The sequence below is a fragment of the Pteronotus mesoamericanus genome, unplaced genomic scaffold (genome assembly GCF_021234165.1).
Source record: "Pteronotus mesoamericanus isolate MK-2021 breed Mesoamerican mustached bat unplaced genomic scaffold, CSHL_Meso_final contig_263, whole genome shotgun sequence".
NCBI classification, from domain to species: Eukaryota; Metazoa; Chordata; class Mammalia; order Chiroptera; family Mormoopidae; genus Pteronotus; species Pteronotus mesoamericanus.
In genome coordinates this window covers 193339-221296 of record NW_026555112.1, presented here as the reverse complement: position 1 = coordinate 221296, position 27958 = coordinate 193339, and the positions used below count along the sequence as shown (strand labels likewise).

The 27958-nt window shown below is 59.7% G+C and overlaps 1 protein-coding gene across 1 annotated transcript; it reads right to left on the bottom strand.

Annotated features, from left to right (window-relative positions):
- Positions 1-1471: 1471 nt before the first annotated feature.
- Positions 1472-26214, bottom strand: CARD10 (caspase recruitment domain family member 10). Its single transcript, XM_054574511.1, has 21 exons — positions 26148-26214; positions 25730-25981; positions 24707-24844; positions 22880-23205; positions 19067-19258; positions 18033-18188; positions 17292-17417; positions 15959-16150; positions 14609-14743; positions 14179-14294; positions 13362-13390; positions 12775-12898; positions 7438-7597; positions 6905-7016; positions 6204-6447; positions 5948-6017; positions 4813-4915; positions 3455-3613; positions 3232-3347; positions 2612-2724; positions 1472-2427 (listed from the first exon to the last, which is right to left on the bottom strand). Exons 2-21 carry the CDS (start codon positions 25962-25964, stop codon positions 2190-2192), a joined length of 3084 nt encoding a protein of 1027 aa, XP_054430486.1. The 5' UTR covers positions 25965-25981; positions 26148-26214; the 3' UTR covers positions 1472-2189.
- Between the last annotated feature and the right edge of the window lie 1744 nt (positions 26215-27958).

Here is a 27958-nt window from a genome sequence, read left to right as displayed (position 1 = left end):
GCACTCAATCCACTGAGCCGCACCAGCCAGGGCGAGATTTTTTCTTTTTTATTCACTGAATACCGGCTCATAGAACAGTGCCTGGCATATAGTAGGAGCTCAATAAATATTTGTTAATCAAACACAATGGCACTGAGTGTGAATTGATCTGGGCCTGCTGTGGCGCATCCCTACAGCAGGACCGTGGAGACAGTATAAAGGAAAACCAGCCCCTTGGAATCACCCTGCCACAGGCCAGCCCCCTGCCAGGCCCCTCCCCTCACAGCGCATCTTCTCAGAACAGCGTCACCAGATGACCCCAGGCTTCGTACCACGCAGACCGGGGTTCAATTCCTGACGCTCTGACTCTGGGCAAGTTACTTCACCTCTCAGAACTTTTCATCATTTATAGAACAGGGACCAAAATACAACGTGGTGAAAAATTAAAGGGTTAGTGGGCTCCTCCACCCTATGGGAAGGTCACCTGACAGGGGACCGGCAGAAGGCCGTTGAGCCCCTGGGTTCCCGCATCTTCATCCAGACACAAGGACCGGGCACACAGCAACGAGGGGAGGGGTTCATTTACCCAAACAAGAATGGCCGAGCCGCCTCACCCGAGGAGCCCACAGCCACCCCCAGGGGCCCACCGTCCTGCACAGGCAGGGCGCAGCACGGCCAAGGAGAATTCCCGAAGGCTGAGAGGATCAAGCAGCCCTCACGGAGATGGTATCTGAGCCAGACCTCAGAAAGCACTAAGAATCCGGCAGCCTCCTGCCCTGGACTTCCCAGCCTCATCTCCTATGACCTCCCAGTGGCCAAACTCAACCCATTTCCTGCTCCTGAGCCTTTGCTCTGGAGGTTTCCTCCACTTAGTAACCCCTCCCCCAACACCTCCAGGGGGACTCCCCAAGTTCATTACTGTTACCGAGGACAGTCATAGGAGGACCTAGGACAGCACATAGGCACCAGGTTCAATAAATGTTTCTTGCAGAAAAGAATCTCAAACCCCCAGCTCAAGTGACACCCCCCCCCCCCCAGTAGGCCCGCCTGGGCGTCTCCCGGTGGAGGTGACCCTCCCCTCCCTGCAGGAGCTCTCGGCCCGACAGCACACTGAAGCCTCGCTCTTGGTCTCCTGGACTCGGCAGCCAGGCCCCTCAACCTCCAGACCACACCCCGCCGGCCTTGGTTTCCCAACTCCAGAGGACGCTCCTTTGATGATCAGACACGGACTGGGCTAACTGTAGGGGCGGCCTACCCGTGGGGCCCTCCTCCGGTCATTCAGGGGCAGGTAAGGGGATGCCGGCGCAGATGGCGGGCGGCCTGGGATGAGGCAGGAGCGAAATCTGACCCTCCCCAAGGGCGAGCAGGACCTGAAAGGTGGTATGAGCCTGAGCTGGGGGCGGGGACAAGTGGGGGGAGGGAAGGGGGACCCCAGACCAGGCATGTAAGCAAGCAAAAGGCAGACTTCTATGACAAACTGTTTAATGTTCCATAATGTGCAGCTTCTGAGTGAAAAAGGCCCGTTAAAAATCTGCGAGCCGTACATTCTGGTGACGGAGCAGCCAGGCCCCTCCCCTCCTGTCCCTCGAGAAGGGGCGGGGCAGGGAGTGGGCGTTGTGAGAACATGGCCCTCGGTGTGCTCACTGGGAACACACGCATGTTAGTGCCCACGTATCATGGGGGTGGGGGCATGGCATTTACACAGGAGAACCACGGACACGTGTGTGACTACAAGACACAGGGGCACAGGTGACAGTGGACCAGGGCAGCTATGATGCCTACGTGTGGACATAAATACAAGAAATGTGAGCTGGACGGGTGGCAGTCACAAAGGGCGGGCTCCGGGCTCCTGTGAGCAGGACAGGCTGAGAGCCGGCAGACCCGCCCCGTGAGAACTGGGTGTATAAAACTGTACATGGAGTGAGAACTCTGACACTCCGGGGTAGGCAGTGATGGAGGGACACCGACCCACGAGCGGGGACACGGAGACACAGGGGCCCACAGGAAGGCCCAGAGCAGCAAGTAGGGGGCAGGCAGGTAGAAGTCCCACCCGAGGGCTCCGGCAGGATCAGTCAGTCAGAGTCCAGGGCCGAGCCTAAGGGCCTGAGAAGGCTCAGGACAGGGAGGTCCCAGCTCCACCACAGACGCCAGGGTCCCCGCTGGTGGCTTCCAAAGTGCGCGAGGAAGCCGCAGGCATCAGAAGGGGCCCCTCAGGCCTCGCTGCTGCTGCTGCTGCAGCCTCTGCTGCTACCACACTCCACCCACACAAGGCGGGCCTGCTCCTGCAGGATCCGGCCGCGCACCACCTTGGCCAGCTCCTCCGCGTGGCCCCACTCGTGGGCAGGCACCTGCACCCAGGAGCAGGGCAGCCCCCAGAGCACCTGCTCGGAGCTGCGGCACTGCCGGAGCAGCTCTGAGTCCCGCCAGCCCGGCCGGCCCAGCAGACTCCTGCCAAGAGAAGAGAGTGGGCAGTGGGTAGAGTAGGGGACAGAGGCAGACAGACAGACACAAAGATGGAGACTTAGAGAGAAAGGACGAACGTGGAGGAAGACAAAAAGAGACAGATGGCAAAGAAAGGTGGAGAAGAGACAGACGTCCATAGATAGGAAGTGGTTCTGGGGTCCCGCCTCACCTGACTTCCCGGACATTCTTCTCGGTCACCTCCACATGGATGACGATGGGGTAGATCTCGTTCTGGACCAGCTCCCGCACGCCCCGCGTGCCCAGCTCCAGCAGGCAGTGCTTCTTCTCAGGGGTCAAGGTTCATTTTACTCCCAGCCCAGAGACACTCACCTCCCTGGGTCCCCGCCCCCACCGCACCCCCTATCCCTACACCGACCCCCCCTAGGCCCCCCAGCAAGCACAGCCCCTTACAGGGTCCTTCCTCCCCATCCAGAGAGACCTGGCAGTGAGGGAAGAACCCAAAGGGAAGGCGGGAGACCTGGGAAAATAAGTCACTTTCCCCTCTGGACCTGAGCCTCCCCATCTGTAGGGTGGCAGTAGCCCCACCCCCACCGCCACAGTCCCTGCCAGCTCCCGGGGCAGTGGAGAGTCTGAGGACAAGGAGACAAATAGGTGAGATGTATCAGCCAAACACCTCAAGGGAGACCCACATGAAGCCAACTACCCTGGCCCAACCCATCCGCAGGGAAGGAAAGGCCCCCAGAAGGGAGGGGACTCGCCCAGAGCAGCACAAGCCTGAACTCAGGCTGGTTCCCAGGCCTAGGAGGGCGGCCCCCACGCGGCACCTACCTTCCCAACAGATTCCTGGATGGTACGGATCCTGTTACCCAGCCCCGGGGTGGGAGGCCGGGCCTTGGGGGCTCCGGGTGCGGAGGATGGGCCCTGCTCCTCCCCAGAGAGACTTTCTGCAGAGCAGGGAGGAGCCAGGTCAAAGGGCCGGGGGCCTGGCCGTCCCAGGTCCCAGGTCCCAGGCTGCCACCCTGCCTCCCCCTTCCCGGGCACAAAGGCTCACCTGCTGGGCACACCTGGAAGGCCAGCCGGGAGTTGGGCAGGTCTAGCAGGTTTCGGATGAGCCGGGGCGCCAGGCACTCGGGCAAGAGCACCACGGGCCGCAGGGAGGGCACCAGTAGCGGCCGCACCAGGCTGTAGGGTCTGAGGCTCCACTCTGGCTCTGTGACAGGGGAGGGGTGCAGGAGAGATGAGGTGCAGGCAGTGCCCCCGCTCCTCTTTCCTAAGGCAGCAGCCCCCTCAGTACCTGAAAGCCCGTCATCTCTCTCAAGTCCCCCCATTTTTTTCCCTTTAACTCCTGCTGCTGTTCCCCCTACATCCATTCACTCACTCACTCACACAGCAGAGCTCCCCGCCCGGAGCCTGTTCCAGGCGGCTCCTCCCTGACCTCTGCCTCTCTCTTGCCCCCTACAGGCCATTGTCCACACTGCAGCCAGAGAGAGGTTTTAAAACTAAAGGCAGATCTTGTAACTCCCCTGCTTTCAGTGGGCCAGTGACTTCCCAAGACTCTCAAGGAAAAGGCCACATCTTCCACGTGGGCATCCCAGCCCTGCCAGAGCCTGGGAGCAGCGAGCCTCACGCCCCATCACAGACTCCACTCCTGCCTCCAATCACAGGGCCTTCTGGGCCCTGGGAGACCACAGCCCCACCCCAGCACCCAGTTCTCCATTACGAGTATCACACTCTGCAGTTATGTCCACGAGTGGGATTGTGTGGCCAGCAGACATCTGCCTCCCCCCGTCCCCAACAGGCGGTAAGCTCCAGAGGGGAGGAGGACCACTGAGCCCCCTGGACCCAGAACAAAGCATGACAGACCCGGCACTCGATAACCACTTGCTGTACTCTGGTCCTCCAGACACAGCACGCTCGGCCACGCCACGGTGCCTCTGCACAAGCTGCTCTTCATCCTTGGCGGCCCCAGTTCATTCAGTCTCCCTTCCAACACATCTCCCCTCTCCATCCTCTCCTCCCTGCCCCCTCGGAATTGCCGCCCCTCCTCTGGGCTCTCCCAGCCCCTTCTCCCTGATCTGGGCCAAAGCCTCCCCCTACAGCCTCCAGGAACCCTTTCTGGGACCATGGCACAGCTGCACGTGCTCTGCTGGACACACAGCCTGAGCTCAGGCGCACCCCACTCACACAGACTCACAAACACACCTGGACACGCACGCCTCCCCCACAGGCCTGCTCCTGTAACCCTGGAAGCCCATCTCCCTCCCAGGGGGCCTGGTTTCTCAGTCCTCTGGCATGGGCCTCGCCCCACTGGGGCCCTATCACAGACCCTTCCAGGCCGAAGGACACCCAGAGGTGCGCCCCTGAGCTCCGTGGGCAGCCCGGGGTGCCCTGTCCCGCCTGCGCACCCACCTGCGCAGGACTCCAGCAGCAGCTGCTCCGCAGGATCCCCTGCAGGGTTCCCAGCATGCTTGGGCTTCACCAGCCGCAGCTGGTCCAGGGCTCGCTTCTTCAGCTGGGGCGGGCAGAGGGAACGAGGGGTGCCTGTGAGCTCCACTCCACCCCACCCTCGGGGATAGGGGAGGGTAAATGGGACCCCAGGCAGAGGGGGCCCCGTGCCACCGCTGCTCAGGCGCCATGGAAGAGCCCCTTCCTACTGGGCCTCCTCCTGTCCCCACCCCCTGCCCCCTGCCCAATGCAGCTCCCCAGGCCAGTGGGGACAACTATTCCTAAGGGCCCAGGGAAGCGAGCCAGTCAACCACCTGGAGCTGGAGGAGGCTTAGGTCTACCCACGCGCATTTTACAGCTGGGCTCACTGAGGCCCAGAGACCAGAGGAGCCTAGTGTCACAGAAGAGACACGCTTTAGGATCTCTTCCAATGAATTAGCCATATGGCCTAGGGGAGGAAGGGTAGTGAGACCATTAACAACAGCATTAATTATACCGACAGCTGACAGGTACTGAAGCCTACAATGTGACAAACACTAACTAGGCCCCGGACACGCATGAACCACTGAGGCCTTCTATGCCAAGGGGCCGGGCAGGCAGTGTCGCCCCCCATTTTTCAGATGAGGACACAGAGCCTCCAGGGAGGGTCAGGCGGTAGTCCAAGGATGCACAGCTGACTCAGCGGCAGAGCTGGGATGCAAATCCAGGCAGCCCTGCTCCGGAGCCTGCGCTCCCAGCCCCTCTTTCTATTGCGCAGCCTCATTCTGCCCAGGAGGGTTGCCCAGCCCACTCCTTATCCAGAGATTGGAAAAGAGGGTATGACTGTCATTTTGTCAAGTGCTTACCACGTGCCAGGCATGCTCCTGGGCACCAGGCACTCCCTGTCTCATTCAATTTCGCAACTACCCCGGACCTGAGCCCTGCTCTTCTATTTGCTGGCACATAGATGATCAACCAAGTCCAGGTGAGGGGACAAGGGAGGGCCTCCCTCCTCTCCTCCCCCAGGGTTTCCAGAGAATAAAGCCTGGGCTCGCCCTTCTGGACGCCCCCTTGGCAGCCCCTCTCCCCAGACCCTCACCCAGCTGGCAGTCCTGCTTACATTACTGCGGGACCCTCGATGCCGGCTGGCAGGCAAGCACTTCTCCTGAACGTCCAGAAGCTGCTGGGCTCTGGGGGCAGGCAGGGAGGAGTCGCATCACAGGTTTGTAAGGAGAAAGGGAGCCCCGTGCCTCCTGTTCTCTAGCTCCCTCATCCTGTCCTCAAGGGCACTGAGGGACTGCAGAGGGAGAAAGAGGCCCCATCGTGGTCCCAGCTCCCAGGGGGACCCTGTCCCCAGGCTCCGGACTCTGGGTCACCTCTGATAATTGGGCACGGTGCCCCGGTCCAGGTCCCGCAGTGTGAGGGGGTCAACCCGTGTGCAGAACCACTCCTGCTGCCGCTTATATGCCGGGTCCACCAGCCGCAGGATCTCTTGGGCTTTCACGCACAGGGAATGGGGGTCTGCCCGTTCAGGCAATGTGAAGTTGGCTCGAATGTAGAAGGACTCGGCGCCCGGCCCCTTCAGCCAAGCATCTAGGGCCTCGTGGAAGGACTGGCAAGCTGGGCACAGGCAGGGCAGGGGCAGCAGGGAGGACAAGAAGAGAATGAGGTCAGGGATCAGAGGTGGCCCTCCCAAAGCCCAAGCGGCCAGGGTCCCACCTTCCTCTTTTTAAAGTGAGAGTCCGAGGCCCAGAGAGAGCAGGACTTGCCCAAGGCCACTGAGCCCGCTGGGGACAGAACTAGGACTCGAACCCAAGCGTCTGACTCCTGGCCAGTGCTCCTTCCACTATCAGCTGCCTACTGAGGACAGAGGAGGGGACTAGAACAGACAACCAGCATGAGGTGGTGACACAGGAACAAAAGGCACTGCCAAGAGTCAGGAGACAGAGCGTGCCCCTCTCGGGCCTCAGTTGTCCCACCCCCACAGACTGGATGAACCCTCTCCTGGGCCCTTAGCCTTAGCTCTCACTTTCCTGGACTGGTGAGTTCCCCGCCCCTCCCCCCAGGCCAGACTTACCCTTAGAGTCCGTCGGGAGGGGGAGTGTGGACACCTGGTTCCACAGCAAGGTTCTCTGCTGGGCCTCACCTTCCAGACTGGCCCCCTCCAGACCAGCAGCCTCTGCCCTCGGCTGGGAGAAAACCCCCGCGGGGAGGGGGAAAAGTCAGCTTCCACAGGCAGGACAGCCCTGGCTCTGAGGAAGACTGAGTGGGGCTGACCATGTCTCACAGTTCAGATGTCCACCTCAGCAGGCATCTGCTCCCTTCAACAGGGCTCTCCACCCAGCAGGTTTATCCAGGTGCTTCCCATACTTAAAAGCAGGGATCTGTCACGATGCTGTCATTCTGCCACACCTCCCAGGCTCTGCCCAATCAGATTTCATTAATTCTGGCTGGGGCGGGGCAACCAGCAGTTAATCAGTGAGCCTGCCTCGTCTCCGGCCAATCCCCAGCAATTCCTCCCAGTGACCTAGATCCACCAATCAGAAGGCATCTAGCCCTGGCTAAAGCACAAACTCCACCCTCAGCCCAGAGTAGAAGGCGGGGCCTCACCTCTCTTGGTTCCGCCCTGGCAGACCCTGGCCCAGAGAGCACCCTCCGCACCACGGCCCCAGGCCAGCTGTCCACAAGAAACGACAGGCCATCTGGGCCTCTGTCCTGGGGTTCAGGTCCCCCAGGGGGGCTCCGGCCAGACACTTGGATGGCCAGAGACCTGAGGAGAGAAAAGGGGGATGGGAATTAGAGTTCAGTCAGCTTTTTGATTCAGTTCAACATTCTTGGAAAGTGATAGCGACTCCCCAGGTATGCCATGACTCCCAGCCCCAGTCCATTGCACCTGCGGCACCACTGCCTGGAACGCACTTTCCCCTCGTCTCGGCCAGGCAAACTCTGCTCATCCTTCAGGGCTCAGGTCAAAAGCAACCTGTCTCCGCCAGACCCCTGCAAACAGGGAGGTGGAGCTTCCTACAGAAGCATCGCATCTGCTCCTGCATGTTGCCTTTTGTTTCCTCCATCAGAAAGAACACCCTCAGAACCAGCGGCTGCCATGTTCCGCTCTGGATCCCCAGCACCAAACCCAGTGTCTGGCACATAGTAGATGACTAATAAAAGCTTGCTGTGCTCATAGTCTAGGAAGGAAGGTCACAACACAGATCAGAGATGGTCCCAGCCGGCGGCAGCAGCACAGTGGGGTACAGCTTCCTGGAGGAAGCAGCAGCTACGCTCCACCATGGTCAAGAATAGAAGCACTTCAGTAACAGGAGACAGTGTTCCAGGCCGGAGGGCGGGCGTGAGCAAAGGTGTGGACAGAATAGCGAGCGGGTTGTGGAAGAATTTCATGATGATAATAGTAATAGCAGCCGACACTTACTGGGTGCTTCCCACGTGTCAGACACCACGCAAAGCCCCGTGCCCTCATTAACTAATTACACATTATGGGAAACAGCTCCCAGAACAGGCAAGAACAGGCAGGCAAGCCTACACGACGCAGCATCTGGCCTTCCTCTCATGGACAGGGGGAGATACTGACAGTTAGATAAAGAGTCACCAAGGTCCCCACCATGGCGAAGCTCTGCCTGTCCCTGGAGGAGAGTTAGTGAGGCCTTATGGCCAGGCTTAGAGACCCCTTGGGCCCGGTACTGGAAAAGGGAGAGGCCAGGGTCAGTGGGTGTGCCCCAGCTGAAGAGGTGGCCCAGGCACAGCCCGGGCATCTGCCCACCTCCCCACCCAATCTCAAGGGCAGCGCACAGCCACACTGCCCCGGGCTGCAGCCCTGGGGTGAGCAACGCTCCAAGGACCTTAACCCAAGCAGCACCAAACAGAGTGGGAATTTTGGCCCTGGGGAGCCCATCTTGGCTCCTGCGCCCTCAGTCAAAACAGAGAGCCAGGCCCCGGGGGCAGTGGTGGGGGTGGGGCATGGGGCTACATGTGGGTGCTGGAGACATCAAAGCTGCCTTCACAGGTTCCTTCAGCCCTGGGACTGCCCTGGCTGCGTGGAGGTGGCGTGGAAAGGCCTGTGCGGAGCTGGGAGGCCCCCGGCAGGGCCCGGCTATGCTGCCTACTGGCCTTATGGCTGGAGCAACACAGTCCAGTTTCAAACTCCAGCATCAACTGTGCGAGCGAGCTGGCTGCTTGGCTCCCAGCCACCACATCCATAAAGCAAGGGCAGGGACGGCGCCTGCCTCCCACTTCACGTGTGAGGGCAGACGAATGTAAAGATGGTGCGGGCGGAGGGGCCTAAAACGGCAGGCTTGTTCCTAAGTCAGAAGTGAAATTCTGGTTTTTCATGGAATGGAACAGAAAATACAAGCCTGTGTCCCTTTAAGTAAACCTAACTACTGGCTCGCGCCCATGTTGCAGGCCTGGGTACGGGGGTTTTTCTCACCGCGGGCGGCAGACAGAAGAGTTTCAGAATCGCTGCGTGCAGGGTGCCACCAGGAACCCCGGGGCCAGGTGGCCCGGCTACTTAACCTCCGGCCCCCTCTGCGTCTACCTGTTCCATTGTACCAGGCAGGGAGTTAAAACAGGGGGCGTTGGAGGACAGTGCCTGGTGAGAATTGAGTCCCCAGGGGAAATTAGACAGTCACTGTTCTCAGGTCACTGATTCAGGACAAACTGCCCTGGGGCGGGGGGGGGGCACCTTTCCCACCTTTTTTAACCCACAGTCAGTTCGCCAGGGCAGCTTCGCCAGGCCAGGGCCCACCAGCTACCTGCACCTAGGCGCCCCCCCCCCACGTCCCCGCCCCTGCCACAGCCTGCTCCTCCCCTCCCTGCCGTCCCAGCGTCAGGGCAACGCAACCCTCCCACCCCGTTTCAGGCTCATTGTCGACTCCTGCTGCTTCCTGAAGACACAGCTCAGGTGTCCCCCCTCTTCAGGATCCCCCTTTCCCACCTCCCTGAGGGACCCCATAACTTCAGTGACTTCTCTGAGCCTCCACAGCCCCTGGCTACCGACTCTCAGCACCTGGGGGCTTGCTGAGGGCAGGGTCCCAAACAAGTCCCTCTCAGTCCCAGGTCTCAGCAGACAAAGAGGAGGCAGGGGACAGAGACTTCCTGGGACTCCTGGGCCTCCAGCAACACAATCCTGCAGACCCACCACCCAGCCTGTGGGCGGTGCAAAGGATGAGGTGACCTGTCCACCAGGCAAGGGCTCCCAGCTCCCTCCCCCAGCACTGGACCAGGAGGCCAGGCCACAGGGGCAAAAAGGCCAGTCCACTCTGCCAGGTCGGAGCCGTGGTGGCCCGAGTGGCCTGGAAGAGTGCCCCGACCTCACTCCAGAGCACTGTGGGAAGACCCCTAGGCAGTGCACACGACTGCTTTGCTCCTAGCCAGAGACCTGTGAAGCAGAGGCTTGAACAAGCCACACACACAACCTCATTTGATCCTCCCAGCAACCCTATGGGAGACATCTGTCATTCCCGCATGTTAGAGAATAGGGAAACTGAGGCACAGGGAAGTTATAACGTAACAAGGGCTGCATAGCTGGTGGGTGGCAGAGTCAGGCAACAAGCTAGTCAAACCCCCGGGCCGGGATGGAAGCTGCCAGGGGTCCTGAGTCTGTGAGAACAAGGGCGCGCAGCACCTTCCCGTCCCTACTCAGCGCCTCGCTGTCTCCCCACCTGCCCACCTGGCCGTCCGTCCTTCCACCTGCCCCAGCAGCCCACTGCTCACCTCTGCTGCCCTGCCCGAAGGCCCCGTGAGCCCAGCAGAGGAGACAAGGGCTGAAAGTACCCAGTATGCAGTGAGTGCTGAACACGAGTGTGAGGTTAAAAGTGACTTAAGTGGGCCCTGGCCAGGTGGCTCGGATGGCTGGAGTGTCATCTCACACACCAAAAAGTTGCAGGTTCGATCCCTGATCAGGGCACATGCCTAGGTTGTGGGCTTGATCCCCAGTCAGGGCGCATATGGGAAGCAACCAATTGACAGTTGTCTCTCAGTCTCTCACTTCCTCTCTATGAGAAATTTTAAAAAGTGACTTAGGGGGAGGAAAGCACGATAGAGTCCCGACTGCACCACTAACTGGCCTCAGGACAAATTCCTGACACTCTGAGCCTCCTTTTCCTTATCTGAATAACAAGGCTGAAATGCCAGCCTTCAGGCCACTCAGGATGATTAAGCAACAAGGACAACGTTAGCTAAGAGCTCGCTGGCCCACTACTCTGAGCCGGGCACAGTTCTAAGCACTGCGGCAAGAAGGCCCCCACAATGACCCCAGGGGACAGGCACTACTGTGACCCCATTTTACAGAGCAGGAAACTGAGGCACTGGGAAATCAAGTGACGTGCCCGAGATTCCACAGTAGCAAGGGACAGAGCCGGGATTTCAGCTGAGGAGCAGAGTCCCTCCTCCCCACCGTGCTGTCACGTGGCCCCAGGACCAAGGCACTGGCACCTCACCTCCCTCTGCTGGTCCATCAGTCTCTTTCTCCCTCCGTCCGCCACCCCTGCCTCCACCCAAATCTGTGTTCTCCCCCCATCTCCCTCCTCCCCAGGGACAGCATGGGCAGCAGAGGTGGCCCCACGATCACAGGGCTCCTGCTCCCTCTGCCACATCCCACAGCCCCCTGGACAACAGCCAAGACCCCTTCTGCAGGCCTGAGCTGGAAGGAGGAAGGGCCGAGTCAGGCAGGAAGGGAGGTGCTTCCACCCCTTCCCCCCAAAGCACGTCCTGCACACGGAGAAACAATGTCACGCTGGGCGCAGTGCCGGGGGGAGGTGGGGCAGGGCCCTGCACTCTGGCCTGGCCAAGCTGCTTCCAGGCGGCGGGAGGCCCCGGTCCTGCTCGGCCCCGGTTTCCTGATGACCCGTCCCCTGTCTCTAGCATCCCCACTTTCCAGCTCTGACATCAGTGCTTCCTACGCCCTTTCCAAAGCTCGAGTCTGATCAGGTCACGGTGGACTCAGGCCAGGGCGCGTCCCAGCTGTGTAACCTCAGGCAGGCCACTTCACCTCTCTGAGCCTCAGATTCTTCCTTTGTGAAACAAGGATAATCACAGTAATGCCTGCCTCCCAGAACAGGGAGAATGTTCTGAGGCAGCCAGCAGCTGGCCCGCAGTCAGCAATAGCCAAACGCTCACAGGCTTCCCCGAGTGCACCGGCCAAAGTCCGTACTCTTTCTGCCTGACTCACAAAGCCTGCTGTGCTGGCCTTCCCGCCTTCCCCCGCCTGCTCCGGTCAAGGCCAAACGCTAAGCCCATGCCCAGACTCTGCTCTCTGCCTCATCCAGTCACCCAGCTGCCCTCCCTACCTGCTCTCTCTCCATGGCTGAGTTCAAAGGTCACATTCTCAGCCCAGCCTTCACCCCCCCTACCCCCCGCCCCACTTCTGTCTGCTCGGAAGCCTGGGGAGGGAGGCTGCCCATTGACCAATACATAGCGCCCACTGCCTGTGGCGCGCGGAGCTAATGGGGTTCAAGACTCCCATCTCGGGTGTGTGTCCAGCCCAGCTGCTGTCTCCAGAGGCAGCCCCACCCCACTCACGTAATCATGACGCTTTGCTGGGCGGGGCAGTCTTGTGGGAGCTCCAAGCTGGGGGGGCAGGCAGAGTGCCGGTGTCAGTGCAAGCAACAACTACCACTTACTAAGCACCTACTACGCGCCTGGCAAAGCGAGGTGCTTTACTGACATGAGTCCCAGGCCTCAAAAATCCACATGCAGAAGAGACAGATCAGTGTCCCCTTTAGCCGATGAGGACACTGAGGCTCAGAAAGATGAAGTGACCAGTCACACAGACGATACACGGCAGTGACAGGGTTTGAACCCAACATTGGCCTGTGCCTAAAAACCTTACTGTTCCGACAGTCGCATAAAGCAAAGCTTCAGCTGCTGCTCCCTCCCACCTCGCCCCCCGCGTACCCAGTGCCCCCCTCCGCCCGCCCCAGGCAGCTTCGGTACCTGTTGAAGAAATCCAGGCCGCAGCCTTTGGCCGGGAGACCGTCCGGCTTTCCCAAAGGCCACACGCTGTCAGAGGATGAGGACGAAGAGAGGCCAGGGGACCAGGGCTTGAGCGTTACACTGCCTGGGGAAAAGGAGCGCGGTTCGGGGTGCTGGACTGAGAAGTGGGGGCGGGCCCAGGGACGAAGCAGGGCCCAGGGGTGACCCAGGGCCCAGGGGCCTGTGGCCTTGGCGGGTGTGAGGTCCCAAGAACACACTGCGCCCTCTGGGCTCAGTGCTGGGCCAGGGCCTGCCAGGGTGACCGTCCGTTTCCTGGAAGAGGGGGAGGGTGAACCGGAACTAAGGAGAAGCCCCGCACTGCACGGCCAGGGCCAGGACTGAGCTCAGGGTACAGCCACCCTCATGCCCCCGCGCCCTGCCCCGAGGCCTCCTGAACAGAGCCCCCCGCCCCTGGCCGGGGCACAGCAGCACCTCGAGGAGGGGGACACAGGCCAAGGGCAGAGCGGGCAGCGGAGGCCTCAGGCGAGCTGAAAAACGCCCCCCCTCCCCGCCGTGAGCCCGCCCCACGGGGCCCCGGGGCCCCTTACCTGTGATGTCTGACATACTGCTGAAGGACCTGGGCAGAGAGAGGGCGGGGAGGGGCGGCGGCTGAGGCTCACGGCAACTGCCCCACGCCCTCCTCCTGCCCCCCTGCCTCCAGAAGTTCCTGCAGCCCCCAAGCAACCGCAGGCTAGACCCGAGCTGGGGGTCCCTGGCACAGCTCCCCCATACTCACAGGGCAAGAAGTTAGCCTTCCACCTAGATGCCCGGCCCGTCGTTTAATGCCACCCCCTCTCGGGACCCTCCCCAGGCCTCTCACCCTCACTTTCTACATCACGTCCACGGCTCCCAGGCCCGCCTCCCGCACTAGGCCATGACCCCCCCACCACATGCTCCACGCACAGCAGACCGGCTTCAGCTCATGCAATCAAGCCTGCGACTGGGACATACACCAGGAGGGAGGCAGATCATCCCCACCCTCGGCCCCGCCTCCCAGGGAGAGGGCTGGGCTTTTCTGGGCCCACTGGCCATGGACGCCCAAACCTGGGACCAGCTTTGTGGCCTGAGACCCTGATCCCCCTGCGTGCCCTAGTCCTAAACCATCCGGGCTTCCCCCAGGTCCAGGGACTGAGGTTCAGCTTCTAGCGACTGTCCTGCCAGGGCACTTGGATGGGCAGGAGCCCATTCTGCCCTTCAGCCTTGTCTTAACCCCTGAGCTCAGTCACACCTGTCACTCCCAGGCCCTGGGTCCAGCGCTCTAGCCATTTAAAGGCAGTAAAGGGACGGGACTGCCTAGAGTTGACTCTGGCATCCGGGGTTCTGGGAGGGGCTGGGCCCCTGCCACTCTCTCCCCAGCCTATTGACCTCTTAGCAAGGGCGGGGTCCTCCTCTCGCTGCCGACGGAGGATGGAGCCGGCGCTGGGCGGGAAGGGCAGGATGGACAGCCGGTTGATCTCCTTCTCGCTGTCTGTGGCCTCCTCCTGCGACATCACGACAAGCCTGGGTCACCCCCACTGCACCTCCCCACAATCCAGTGCCCCTCTGCGTGTGTGCCCGTTCCAGAGGTGAGTCCTGAGGCCCAGATCCGAGGAGTGGGCTCTAGGAGGTTACACTGTGAGGGCCCCCATGCATCCTGGCGCCCAGGCCCAGCACAGAGGTGGCTCTGGGCCTTCACAGGCCTCAGTTTCCTCCTACGTGACATGGACCAGTCAGCAAACTGAAGAGCACTCCACACAGTGGTAATTATGTGAACACTAACAGTATCCCCCCATATTCAGATGGGAGGGTGTCTTACCGAGGCGTGGGGCTCAGATGCCCCCGTGAGAGCGGCCTCCCCGCCTGCGTCTGGGCCTCCCAGCAGGGAGGGAAACTCGCTCAGGCTCCAGGTGCTGCTGAGGTTGGAGCACAGAGAATGGGAGGAGGTGCAGGCCTGGGGGAGGCAGGGGGAGGCATGAGGTCAGCCATGCTGGGCCAGGGCCAGGGCCAGTGCCAGCCAGTCCCCCGCTGAACACCTGCTGTGCGCACAGCCGGGGGGAGGGGGTGTGCAGCCACAGAAGGACACACACCGTAAGCCAGCAGGCAGGCAAAGGGAATAGCCCCGCACTGCCAAGGTACCAGGGAAGGCACTCAAAGGCCCGCCCAGCCTGGGGCATCCAAGTTGAAGAAAGTGTCAACTGACAACTCAAGGATAAGTAGGTGCTACAGAGGTAAAACTGGGGAGGATGGTCTAGGCGGCTAGAAGCGTGTGCGCAAAGGGCCTGAGACGGGATGAGGACACACCCAGGAATTCAAAGGCTGAGACCAAGAACCAGGCCAGAGGGAGGATAGGAAGGGCTTTGTCTTTACCCAAGAGCAAAAAAACAAAACCAAAAACAAAAACAAAACACTGAGGATTTTCAAAAGTGAGAAGTCACAGGTTCACACTTCCTTTGTTCTATTCCCCCAGGTATTAAACACCTGGCCAGCTGATTATCTCCAAACAAAATCAAGATAGGAAAAGGCAGAGCTCCTGGCGGAAGTCCAAGAACTACTGTCTAGTTTACAAGGGGCCTGGGGGCCCGGCTTCAGTGCGCAGGCCCCTGACCCTCTCTGGGCCCTGGGCAATGAGGAGATTGGACCAGCTGGTCTCTGAGGAGCTTTTAGAGCCCGGGTTTTGTGCTCCAAGATGCTCGCAGGCCCTGGGGCAGCTGGGCTGCCCCAAGTGTATGCAAAGACAGGCTTCAAACTAGCCTTAGCGCCCCAGGGGCAACCCCCAAAACTCAGAGACCCGCACATCTCTCTCCTGCTCCCTGGTGCACCCACCCTAGCCGGGGTCCCCCACCAGACCAGCACACCCTGCACCCTGGCCTCGAGCTACCTCCAAAGCCAGCACGTTCTTGACCCAGGTCAGGTGAGGCTCCGGCCAGGATCCACATGTTCCCTCCCAGAACCTGCGTCTTCTCAAGCCCAGCTGAGGGCTCCCAGCGGGCTGCACGTGATCCCACTCCCACTGAAGCCTCCCTCCCAGTCCTACAAGCCCCACTCCCAGCTGAGGGCACCCTCAGCTGAGATCTCCCACTGGGTCCCGTGTGTTCCCCACCCGGGCCCACAGCTCCCGCCAGGACCCCAGCGTGCCCACCAGGACCCTGTACTCCTGCCCCGTCACCTTGAGGCAGGGGCCGCCCTGAGCCCGCTGCAGTTGCGCCTCCAGCAGGGACTTGGCGCCCTCCAGGCTGGTGAGCGAGGTCCGCAGCTCATCCCGCTCGGCCTCCAGGCCCCGCACCTGCTTGCGGTACTGGTCCTTCTCGATGAGGCTCTGCGAGTACTGCAGCTGGATGCGGTCGCGGCTCTGGATGGCCTGGGGAGGGCGGACAGGGAGGGGGAGGGCGACACACTGACTCTGCCACCCTGGCCTCCGACCGCACAGGCAGGGTGACAGCAGGAAAAGCCCCTCCCGTGTACCTGGCCCTGGGCTTCCTATCAGCTCATTTAACCAGCACACTCCCCCCTCCCAAGTTAGAAATTCTCATCATTCTCATCTTGTAGATAAGACGCCACGGCAACAAGAGCACGGCTGGGATTCCAACCCAGGCAGTCTAGTTGCGGCGTCCAGGCTCTTACCATCTCCCAAGAACAAGTTAAAACTGCAAGGCCCGCTGTGTGGGGCCATCTAAACTCCCTGCCTCCCGGCCTAGTGGAGGAGACGGGATTCCAGCCCAGCCCAGCCCAGCCCACTGCATCCAAAGCACTTTTCCCCATGATGAGGACCAGGGTCTCTGAGAGCTGGGCCCGTGGCCTGGGCCTGCCACCTGCTGCCTCAGAGAGAGCTGAGGCCCAGCATTCAGGAGCAACAGGGCAACACTCAGAGCCCTGAGCCCACCCAGACTGCAAAATCAGAACGTCCGGGGTGGGACCTCGAACCTGTCTTTTCACCAAGCCGGCCAGGGGGTTCTGAGGCCCATTCTGATGTGCAGACTTTAATGCCTCCAGTGGGATTCACACCTGATCCAAGGACCAAACTTCCTGCCCTCCCTGCTGCATGGGAGCCTCACACAGGAAGCCCGGGGGCCTAGAGCGGGTAGCCCAGGGCCTAGAGAAGGTAGCCCGGGGCCTCAGCCAACCCTGTGGCCTCAGACCATGACAGCAGTGTTGCCCAGGGCCTGCGAGCCAGAACTCTGGAGAATTTCTTCATCAGCAAATATTTGCAAGCACCTCCCCTATGTAGGTCTTGTTTTTGACATGGAGAGAAAAGGGATTCAGGAAAGAGCGCCAGGACCGACTTCTCTAACTGTGCCAGGGGCTCAGGTGAGGCAGGTGTGTTCAGGGGGCAAAGCTGGCATACCTCGGGTGCTCAAGGTCCTGTGTCTGTGTTACCCCAGCCTCCTTGCCCCCTCCCAAACCACCAGTGCCCCGAGAAAGTCTCTTTTCTATACTTCTAGCCCTGTCCGCTCCTCATTGTCCACCAGGCCAGGGCCTCCCACACAGCAGGCTGGGCTCACCTGGTCCCGCTCCTTCTCAATCTCCTCCAGCTGGGCCAGGACGGTGGCCATGCGGTGCTTGTACAGGTCGCAGTCCTTCTGCAGCGTGCGGTGCTTCAGCCGCAGGTCCTCCATCTCCTGTAGGTACTGCAGGTGGGCCAGCAGGGCAGCAAAGGATGCAATAGGCCCGGGTCAGACCAGCAGGTCGGCAACCAGGGGACATCAACCAGCAGGTGCCCGGCAGGTCCAGGGAGAGAGGCCTGAGCCCCTACGACAAGTGCCCATCCCATCCCCCCCCGACCCCCCCACCCCCACCCCCCCACCCCCCGCTGGGCCTGACCTCACCTCACTGGGCCTCAGCTGCCTAATCTGTAACATCAGACTAACAATAATGACAACCCCCCACCCCCCTGGGGCCTCCTGTTTTCACTGCAATCTGCTCCCTTCCCTACTCTGCCTCTTCTATGGCCCTCATCACCCTCTGCTACATGAAGTGGTTGTCTCAGGCTGTGTGCGTGGCATACGGTTTGTCTCCCCTGCTAGAATTTACTCTCCACAGGAACAGAGACATTGCTTTGTTCACGATGTGTCTCAATAAATATTTGAGGATGAATGAATGCATAGGTCCCAGCACAGTGCCTGGCGCACCTGCAGGCAAAGTGGGCTCCAGTGACCTGGTGACGCCCGCCACCGTTTCCTCTCCAGGAACCTCCCCATGCGGCTTTGAGAAGGAAAGTGGGGGCAGGGCAGGGTGGGCGTTACCTTGTCCCGCAGCTCCTCCGCCCACTGCAGCTCCCCCTGCACGGCGTGCAGCTTCTGGCACAGCTCCTGCCTGCTGTCCTGCGCCTCCCGCCAGTCATGCTCCAGGATGTCCAAGAGGATGCGCTCCGAGCCTGGGGCCCCAGGCCGGCTTGTCTCCTGTGGGTCAGAGGTCAGGGTTGCCTCAGCGTCTGGCCCAGGGCCCATCTTGTGTGTCGGGAGAAGAGGACCCACAGCCCTCAGCCATCAGCCCCACCCGCCTAGCTCTGCCACCTTGGCCAAGGGCCTTGACCTCTCCAGACCTCAGCTTCCCGGATGCCGGAGTGAGCAGGGCCCCACCAGCTCTGCCCACCCTCCAGGGAGCACCTAGGGTGCAAATGAGGTAAGTGGATGAGGGCATGCATGGACAAGTGCAACCAGGATCTCGTTCCTAAACAAGAACTAGGCACACTTTCTCCTGCTCAAGTCCCCACCCACCGCCCAGGGCGGCTAATGTGTGACTACTTCCAAGGCCTATTCCTGCACCTCTGATAGGGGCCGAGCCTGGTTTAGGCAGGTGGACTATGAGCTCAAGATCCGGTTCCCACACCTACATCCCAGCCAGGTGCCCCCAACTCTATGAAATACACCAGAACCCTGGCTCCCAACCCCCACTTCCTGTGTGGAGCAGTGGCCAGGCAACCAGCCTGCACTGCCACTGCCCGGCCATGGGACACCCAGCAAGCCCGGGGCCACCCAGACCTCAGGGACCTCAACCTTTACAGGGTCATAGACTCTTTTACAAGCCTGAGAAAAGCTGGGGGCCCTCACCCCAGAAAAAAAGCTCACACACAAAATCAGGTGCATAGTGTCAGGGCGCTCAGAGACCTCTTAGGGGCACCCGGAGACCTCAGACTGAGGCCAGAGAGAGCAGGGCGCTCAGGGCTTAACACAAGAGGCCAGCCGGGGTTCCATCCAGATCTCGGATCCCAGGTGCAGACCCTCCATTCTCCGGCCGCCGCCCCCTCCCGCCCCCCGCCAGGGGCCAGCCCTCGTACCTGCTGCCGGCCCTCCTGCAGCTCCTGCAAGGATGCTGTCAACCGCTGGTTCTCAGCCCGCAGCTCAGAGACCAGGTCCATGCTGTCCGGCTCCTTCTCCTTCTCCTCAGCCCCGGGGAGCGGCCCCCTGGCCCTGCGTAGCAGCACGCACTCTTCCTCCAGCTGGCTCACCTTGAGCTTCAGCTGGTCCACCTGGGTACCGACACGTGGGTCAGCCCAGGGAGGGGCGCAGCCCGGGGCAGGACCCGAGCAAGGCCAGTGAGGGGAAGGCCTGCTCCTCACTAACGGGGGCCTCCCAGGTCCCCGGGAGCCTGAGCGGGAGCTCTCCTGAACTTGTCTATGAACAACGATGGGCAAACACGATGAGGAAGGAAGGGGGCGGCAGGACCAAGCCGCCCGCCCGGGGGGCTCTGCATCGCAACAGCCTCCTCCTCTGCGCATCCGTCCCGCAGTTCCGACAGGCCACAGGCTATGGGGCCCAGCAGCGGAGTGAAGGAGGAGAAGGGGGACTAAGGGGAACCGTGGTCTGGGTCCGGCTCTGCCTCCAACTCAGTGTGGCCTTGGGCAAGTCACAGCCCCTCTCTGTGCCTCTGTCTCCTCGTCTCCCAGGGAAGAAGAGAAAGGGGATGGTTTCGAGGACCCCACCCAGGGCCAAGAGCTAGAGGGTTCCCAGCCCCCACTCTAGAAAACATGTTGTTAGTTCATCCCCAACAAGAACTCCAAGCCCAGGGTCCAGAGTTCAGTTGTACCATTTTACCCTCTGTCATCCGAGCAGCTCACACACCTCCTCCAGGCCTCAGCTTCCTTACAGGTAAGATGGGCCCGTTCAATCTCCCTCTTCCACCCCCCGCCTCCCAAAGTCGTTGCAATAATTAATCAGGACAGAATGTGGGCAGCGACCTTTAAACTGTCAGAGGCTGACTATACAGCTGCCAGGGGTGGGACAGTGGCTTCGTTCACAGCTTTGAATAAAATCCCAACCTGCCACCTGTTCAGCCTGTGCAGCCAGACGTGGGCCAGGGTGGCGGATGGTGGCTGTGGGGTGGCCTCCTGGCCGAGAGCAGATATGCATGATCAGTTTCCTGGATCGTGAGTGCACTCGGCCAGAGTTATTCTCCAAATTCATGTGGGGTCTGAGTTGGCTAGACAGTGACAAGAGTAGCAGCAGGTGGCAGGCCACAAAATGAAGTCACTGTTGGAAAAAGCTACAATGACCTCTGGTGCTACACTCTGGCATGCCAATGTCTGGTGTCCTAGGAGTGCCCTGGTCTCTCTTGGAAAATGACTTGCTCTGCGCTTCTCAGAGCCCAGCATTACCCCCCCCCACACACACACACACACGCACGCACACGGGTCTGGAGGCTGGGTCAGTTGCTCCTCCACAAGGGACTCAAAGAGAAATTCATGATTCTCGCATTCCTTTCCCCTCACAAAACATGCTTTGTGAGCCACCGGAGAAGGACAGCTAGTTACAAGGGCAAGCGTGGTCACACCCTCTTCAGCAAACCGCAGCCACACACCACGGCCTCCTGCCTGAGCCTTGGCCAGCGAGCTCCCCTGATGAGCTCAGGGGACAGGGCACCTGGGAGTCTCTGCCGAATGCCAAGAAATGCGGATGCATTTAATCCCGGTGTACAACCTCACTTAGCACAAAATTACAGTGTTGGTTCCTTAAGTTTATGTTGCTTAGAAATAACAGCTCATTAAATTTGCACCTTATAAAACATAGTATTAAACCACAGCCACCACACACCTGTCCATGGGGAGAGGGGACCCAAGTTGCCAAGACAGACACTATCGGCTGTTCAGTTCATTTCCACCTGCAATGCCTTCATAAATTTTTGCGGCGAAAAAAGCTCCAAAAATTTAGGCAACTTTACAGCGGCTAGATTTAAAGAAAAACGTACCTATTAGGTGAATTTCCCCTCTTACCCTCTACCCCCCAAAACTGGGAAAAAGCAGCCATCCTCACCTAGTAGCAGATTACCATACCCCCTAGGTGGTCATACTACATGCACCTACAGCTAATCTGGAGAGACCTCTAATGCCTCTCCTTCACCCCATACGCCACCCCAGGAGACCCCAGCAGGCTGGACACCCACAGCGCACGCCCCAGCCACACGCCCACACCCGCCACTTCAGGGGGCCCAGTTCATAATTACACCCAACCCAAAGGCGAGAGGGGCCATTCCCGCCACGGCCCCTCCCGACACCCTGGGCCGGCGGCCATCATGCTGTCCCCTCTGAGCAGCAGAGTCCTTTCTCCCAAGAAAAACCTCACAGCAAGTCTCATGTGTCTGTTCCAGGAAAAGGGGACATGGATGAAGACGGGGGACCCCAGCTCTCCCCGCCTGTCCCAGCAGTGCCAAGAGAGCAAAGTCAGAAATTCTCAGTCTTGGGACCCTGGGAAAGTGCTCTAACTGTCTTTTCTGTGCCTCAGTTTCCTCATCCATAAATGGGGACAATAATAGTGTCCTCATCCCTGTCCCAACAGAGTTGTTGAAAATTCAGGGAGTTGGTACAGGGCCAGCAGAGAGGACCGTGCCTAGAGCACAGGAGGCGCCGTTCCGTTATGTCATCCTTATCCGTGACCTCCCGCCTCTAGGGTGACGAGGACACTGAGGCAGAGAGGGAAGCCTCTCCCAGGCCACCCCTTGCTCAACCTGCAGCCAGTGTTTGGGCCTCAGGCAGCCCCACCTCATGCCAAACACCAAGCAGGCCCTTAAAACACAGCTTCCTGGTCACCTCACGCCCATGCATCTGCCTCCTACACCCTCGAGCAGGCCTGGCAGCCTGGGCCCTTCAGCCCAAGGCCTCAACACTCCCGAGCAGGGCTCACTTCCCCAAACATCAACATGCTGGCACGCACAGGCGCAGGCTCCTCCTTCCTGCACACCTGTGCGCCCACGCCAACAGCCTTCCCTGGGCACCTGCCATGGCCTGCAAGGCCGCAGCCACTTCCGAGGCTCGTGGGGTCCAGGGGCTCCAGATCCCGCGGTCAGAGCCTCCTGGAAGCTGCCAGCACTGTGAGATCCTTGGAACGATTCCCTGGGGCATTGAATACCAGCTTCCTCCTCATGCTAAGTGCCAACAGGAAACCAAGAAGCAAGGCTCGGGTTCTCCACCTGGTGCCAGGCACACCTAGTTCAAGTCCAGGTTCCATGTCCCAGCTTCATGATGAGCAAGTCCCTTTACAAGCTAAGCCCCTGTGTCTGGGTTTCAAAATGACAACGTGGCACACGGCGCCTTCAAGGGATCGTATGACGTGATGCACAGAATGTGCTTGGCACACAGCAGCACTTAACAAGAACAGCAGCAACGACAGTGGCCAATGACAGTGCAGGTTTTGAGCACTAACTCTGCGCCAGGCACCCTGCATGCCTTACACCGACAGGTCCTTGTAACCCAAGGTTTCTCACCTCAGCATTTACTAACATTTTGGATTACACAATTCTTGCGTGTGGGGGACTGTCCTGTTCACTGTAGGCTACCTAGCAGCATCCCTTCCTCTACCCAACAGCACACTCCTAGTTGTAACAACCAAAAATGTTTCCAGACATGGCCACTGTCTCTGGGGGCACAAATCTCCCCCAAGTGAGAACTGCAGTCATGACTCAAACAAATAGGCGCCATCAACAGCCCCGCATCACAGACAAGAAAACGGAGGCACAGGGTGGTGCCAGGACTTGCCCACGGTCCAGCGGCTGGCAGGCAGTGGCCCCGGGACAGGAGCAGCCTACCCACCACATTACTGTCGTTTCCTGCGAAGGTCACCCCTTCCCCACTCCACCCTGCCCACCTCCCAGGGCCTACCGCCAGCTGCAGGTCACGGCTGCGCAGGATGGCAGAGTTCTTCTCCTCACTGAGTTGTGCCAGACGCATGGCGATCATGTAGTTCTCGTCCTTGAGCCGCAGCAGCTCCAGGCTGCCCACCTCCCAGTCCTCCCGCAGCCGCTGGCAGCGCTCCTGAGCCTGCTGCTGCTCCCGCAGCCTCTGCTCCAGCCTGGCCCGCTCCTCCTCCAGCAGCCGGCCCCGAGCCTGCAGCTGTTGCTCCCGCTGCAGCTGGCTCTTGCGAGCCTCCCGCAGCCTGCGCACCTCTGTCATCAGGAACTGGGTCAGGCCCTCAGGCCCCTCCTCGTCTGCCGGGGAGAAAAGTCAAGTCAGGCAAATAAAGTCCATGGGGATGGCAAACCGCGCTGAAGAGCCCACACCATAAAAACACTAGGAGAAAATCCTGGAATATATTGTTATAATATGCGGGTAAGGAAGGTCTTCCTCAGTGAGGCACAAAATCAGAGGCTTATAAGGGAAAAGATAGGTAAGTCACTATAAAAATGTTAAAAATTCTGAATGATGAAAGATAGAACAAACGAAGTTAAAAGACAAGCAATGGGGCAGGAGAAAAATATAACAAAGGATTCGGAGCCACAATACATAAAGAGCTCTTATCAATCAATAAGAAAAAGCAAACAACCAAATAAAAACATGGGTAAAAACTCAGTAGATAAGTTCCAAAACAAAAATGGCTAATAAATATGCTCTACCTCACCAGCGATAATAATAATAATAGCCACTAACATTTTACTTTATTCTTTGGGATAGATACATATATTAATTTATTCAATCTTCATGACAACACTTAAGATAGCTACTATTATTCTACCTATGCTAAAGACACAAAAACTGAGGCAAAGAAAGGTCAAGTTATTTGCCCAAGGATTCCCAATTAGTAAGCTATGAACTCCATCTCTCAATGAAGTACAAACTTAAATGACATTATTTTTGGCATTTCAGACTGGCAAAAATGTTCTATATCCCTAGGAAGCATGAGGGTACAGCAAAATTGACACTCATATATTACTGGTGCGATATATGTTTATTTAACATTTAAAATACACATATTCTTTGAGAAAATTTACTTCTCAGAGCCTCTCCTCCTGAAATATACATTTGCCCAAAGATACACGCAGCGGGAGGTTCCCAGCATCCTTTGTAATGCTGCAAAACTGGAAACAGCCTAGACGTCCATCAACAGGTAACCAATTAAATGACTTATCACTAATAAACACAATGCAGTCACTTGAGACAAGGTTACAGATGTGGGGAAATCACAAAAATCTGTTGTTCTGAGAAAAAGGGTTTTCTCAGAATGTGAAATAGGGAGCAACACACGTAGGATAATCCCGTGTGTGTGTGTGCGTGTGTGTGGTGTGTGTGTGTGTGTGTGTGTGTGTTGTGTAAATGCAAAGACTAGGGAGACTCGCCAAAGTGTTACCAGCAGAGCAGAGCTGAAGGAAGACGTAAAGATTTTTCCTTTTTATTCTCAAGTCACCTGGAGTGTTTGCATTTTTTTTACATAAGAAACTGTAAACCCATGTATACCTGACACACACGTGTCTGCACACAATTTTAGGGGCCTTATTAAGTGTGTGGGCTCTGAACTCAGACTAACTGGCTTAGAATCTCAGCCCCACACACAGGCTGCTGTGGGGCCTTGGGCCAACACCTTCGGGTCTCTCTGCCTCAGCCTCCTTATCTGTTCAACGGGGATAATGGGAGTGCCGCCCTGACTGGGGCAGGGCAAGGCAGGAGCCTCTGCACGGATGCCCAAGGCGCGGCACCCCCTGCGGACCCACTCACCAAGGATCATGGAGCAGCGCTGGGCGGGCTCTTGGCCGGTGAGCAGTGTGAAGTGCTCGGGGTAGTAGAACTCCAGGGCTTCCAGGAAGGCCTCATAGCCCCTCTTGCCACGGCAGCGCAAGATGTCCATCAGGCGCCCTGGGACGTGGTGGAAGGGTGCCCAGGGTTCAAGGTGAGGGCTTCCCGCAGTGCCTAGCCAGTCCCCACCACAGTGTGCCAGGACTCACGTTCCCCACATTTTTAAGCCACTGACACATGCAGAGGCCTGTCTCAACATATCCTGGGGAGAGCCTGGCTGCCAGTCAGGAGAGCCAGGATTCCCCCGCCCCCCCGCCCCCCACAGCACCTGTGCTTCAGCAGTGCCCAGCACCCCGCCTCCCCCACACCCCCACACACAGACGCAGGGCCCGCAAATGCTGCCTGTCTCTTCGATGACACACAGAAGCCTCCTCTATCCCCTAAAGCAAAGGAAAGTATTTCTCCCATTGGCCAATTCCTGCAAGTCCATTCGACCCTCATCCCTTTGCCAGTCCTGGTTCAAACTCACATCCTGTGAGAGAGGACACCCTCCTTAAGCTGAGACAGGTCTTGAGCACTTGAAGGGAAAATGACTCTTCAAGGCGTGTGTGGCTTATAGGGGGCGAGGGCAGACAGAACTGAGGAGATCAAAGGGCACCGAAGATGCCAAGTCCTCGAGCTGTGACCCTGAGGTCCCTGACTTAGCCTGCCCTGTTGACCACATCCAACCTCCTGGTCTCATATGGGCCCAGGAAATGGGAGGAAACCCCGAGGCAGACAAAATCCAGAGGCGGTTGGGGCGCAACGTACCTGCTGGGTCGCAACGGTGGTCTGGGCAGTGGCAGGATGGTGGGCACACCAACCACCCCACTCTACGCACGGAGAGACCGAGGCCCACGGGACCAGATTTGTTGGCCTAGATCCCCAGGGCTCGGTGCGCAGCGCTCCGGGGCACCGCCCCCGCGAGCCCGACCCCGACCCCAGACCCCGACCCCCGCGGCTCACCGGTGCGGTTGATGCGGCATGGGAAGCGGTAGGTGCTCAGCACCTCCTCCTCGTCCTGCTCGTCGATGACCCGGCACTGGCGCAGATACGGCGTGAGTTTGGCCGGGTTGAGGGCGCGAGTCAGCCGGTGCCGGACGCCTTCGATCCGTTCCCACAGCGCGTCCTCCTCCGCCTCGGACCCCGAACCGGCTCCGGCCTCTTCCTCAGCCTCCCCTGCCTCGGCCCCTCCCGTCATGGCCGCGTCCTCGGGGTCTGCGGGGCAGAGGCGCGGAAGATCAGCGGGGCGCCCCGGGGCGGCGTGCGCCGACCGATCCCACCTCGGGGCGTCGCCCACCGGCCCGGCCACCCGGTGTCGCCGGCGCCCCTCTTCCGCGCCCTCTCGGCCCCACGGTCCGCGGCCCCAGCGGCCCCAACTCACCCCGCACGCAGCCGCCTCGGGCTCCGGGCTCTGCGCTCGGGCGGCGGCTCCGCCGGCGCAGGGGAGCGGTGTCCCCCGCGCCCCCGGCTCCGCCCCCGTCACCGCCGCCGCTGCCGGGGCTGCCCGGGCCTCCCCACATCGCCGCCCCGGCCGGGCCGAGAGTCCGGCCGGCTAGCCCCCCGCACGTCCGCCCGCACGCCCTGCCTCCCCGCCGTCCGGCTGCGCCTCCCCCAGCTTCCTGTTTCCCGCCGGCTCTCCGGGCCGGGCTCCGCGGGGTCGGCGCGGCCCGCCCACACCTGCCCGGCCTCCGCGCGGGGCGGGGCGGGACACGCTCGGTTCACACCCTCCCGCACGCCTCAATACACCTTCCCGATCACAAGGCGCCACTCCCCTAGCCCCATATCATCCCTCCGACTCTCCCCGCCCCAAGAGGCTCAGGCTCGCACCTGGTGGGACTGCAGCAAGGACGCGACGGCACAGGTCACTCCAGCAGTGTCCTACCAACACATGGTGACACACCAGCACACAGCCTCACACCCAGAGCTCTCACAGCACAGTGGTCCTACGCAACCTACACGCCGCACCCACCGTGTACATATGCCACGCGCGGTCACAATCCTACCTACTTCTCCATTTCCCAGGAAATGACCCTTAAGTGTGGGGCCAGGGTTCTCAGGCTTCAGAGAACTCCATCCCGCTGCCATCCCTCGCACCGCCACCGCGCCCGCCCCCGACCAAGAGCTCTCCGTTGTCCAAAGCACTCCTGTGGCCCTGTTCAGCTGTGGGCCACCCTCCGCGCGGGGCGGGGCGGCCAGAGGACATTGATTCTGATCCTACCTGGCCCTCTGACCTGCTCCTGGCCTGGGCAAACGCTTGCCCTCTTGGGCTCCAGTGTCCCCAGATAAACTGCCAGCTCTGACACCTTCCCTTGGGTGGGCAGCAAAGGACAGAGGTCACCGCCACGTTTTGGGGGGCAGGGGTCTGAACTCTCAGAACTCTGCTAGCTCCCCGCCTACGCAAAACCTCATTAGAGAACACAAGGACCAGGAATCCCACACTCCCTGAAGAATGTTCCACCGACACTGGGCCTAGAAATACTGGGGAGTGGGTGTGTAGTCAAAATCAAGTGAGCTTGAGAAATGCTGCACCCATACTCCTCCCCCCGCCCTTGGGAAACTCATGATCACTTAGCATGATAAAGTCTATGCCCATATCTGCTGACTTGTGTGATACCATCACACTGGGCGCTGGAAACTGCCAGTGATGCCTGCAAGAGCCGGGCTGGCGGGGGCAGAGCTGGTGCAGGAAGGAGCCACGAGCTCCCCCAATCTCCTTCCGTACCATCAGAATTCTGTGCCACTCGCAAGTGTGTCATTTATCAAAAATAAGAAGAAGAAGTTTTCAGTGAATAAAAGCTCTGAAAAGGCCTGCAGTAAAGAAATTGGTTTGACTTTAGCTATCCTGATGTCGTTTCCCAAACCTGATACCACGTAATTATTTATCATTTGTTTTTGTTCAGGGGATCATCAGTTTATATCCAGTTTTGGAAGTACTGAAGTCTTGTGCAAATTCCCCAACTCAGAGAGGAGGAAGCAGAGCCCAACAGGGCAAGGAAATTGCCGAGGTTCACACAGTGAGGCCGCAGTGGGAGGAGGCCGGAGCCCAGCCCCAGCCCTCTGCCCCGCTGCTCTGGCGCTCTGCACTCAGGGGAACACCAGGCTCCCTGCCAGCATGCCCCTTCCTCCCTGCGCCCCAGGTGCCCTGCCTCGCCCTCCTCCCAGCCAGCTGCAGCCCCGTGCACTGTGACCATT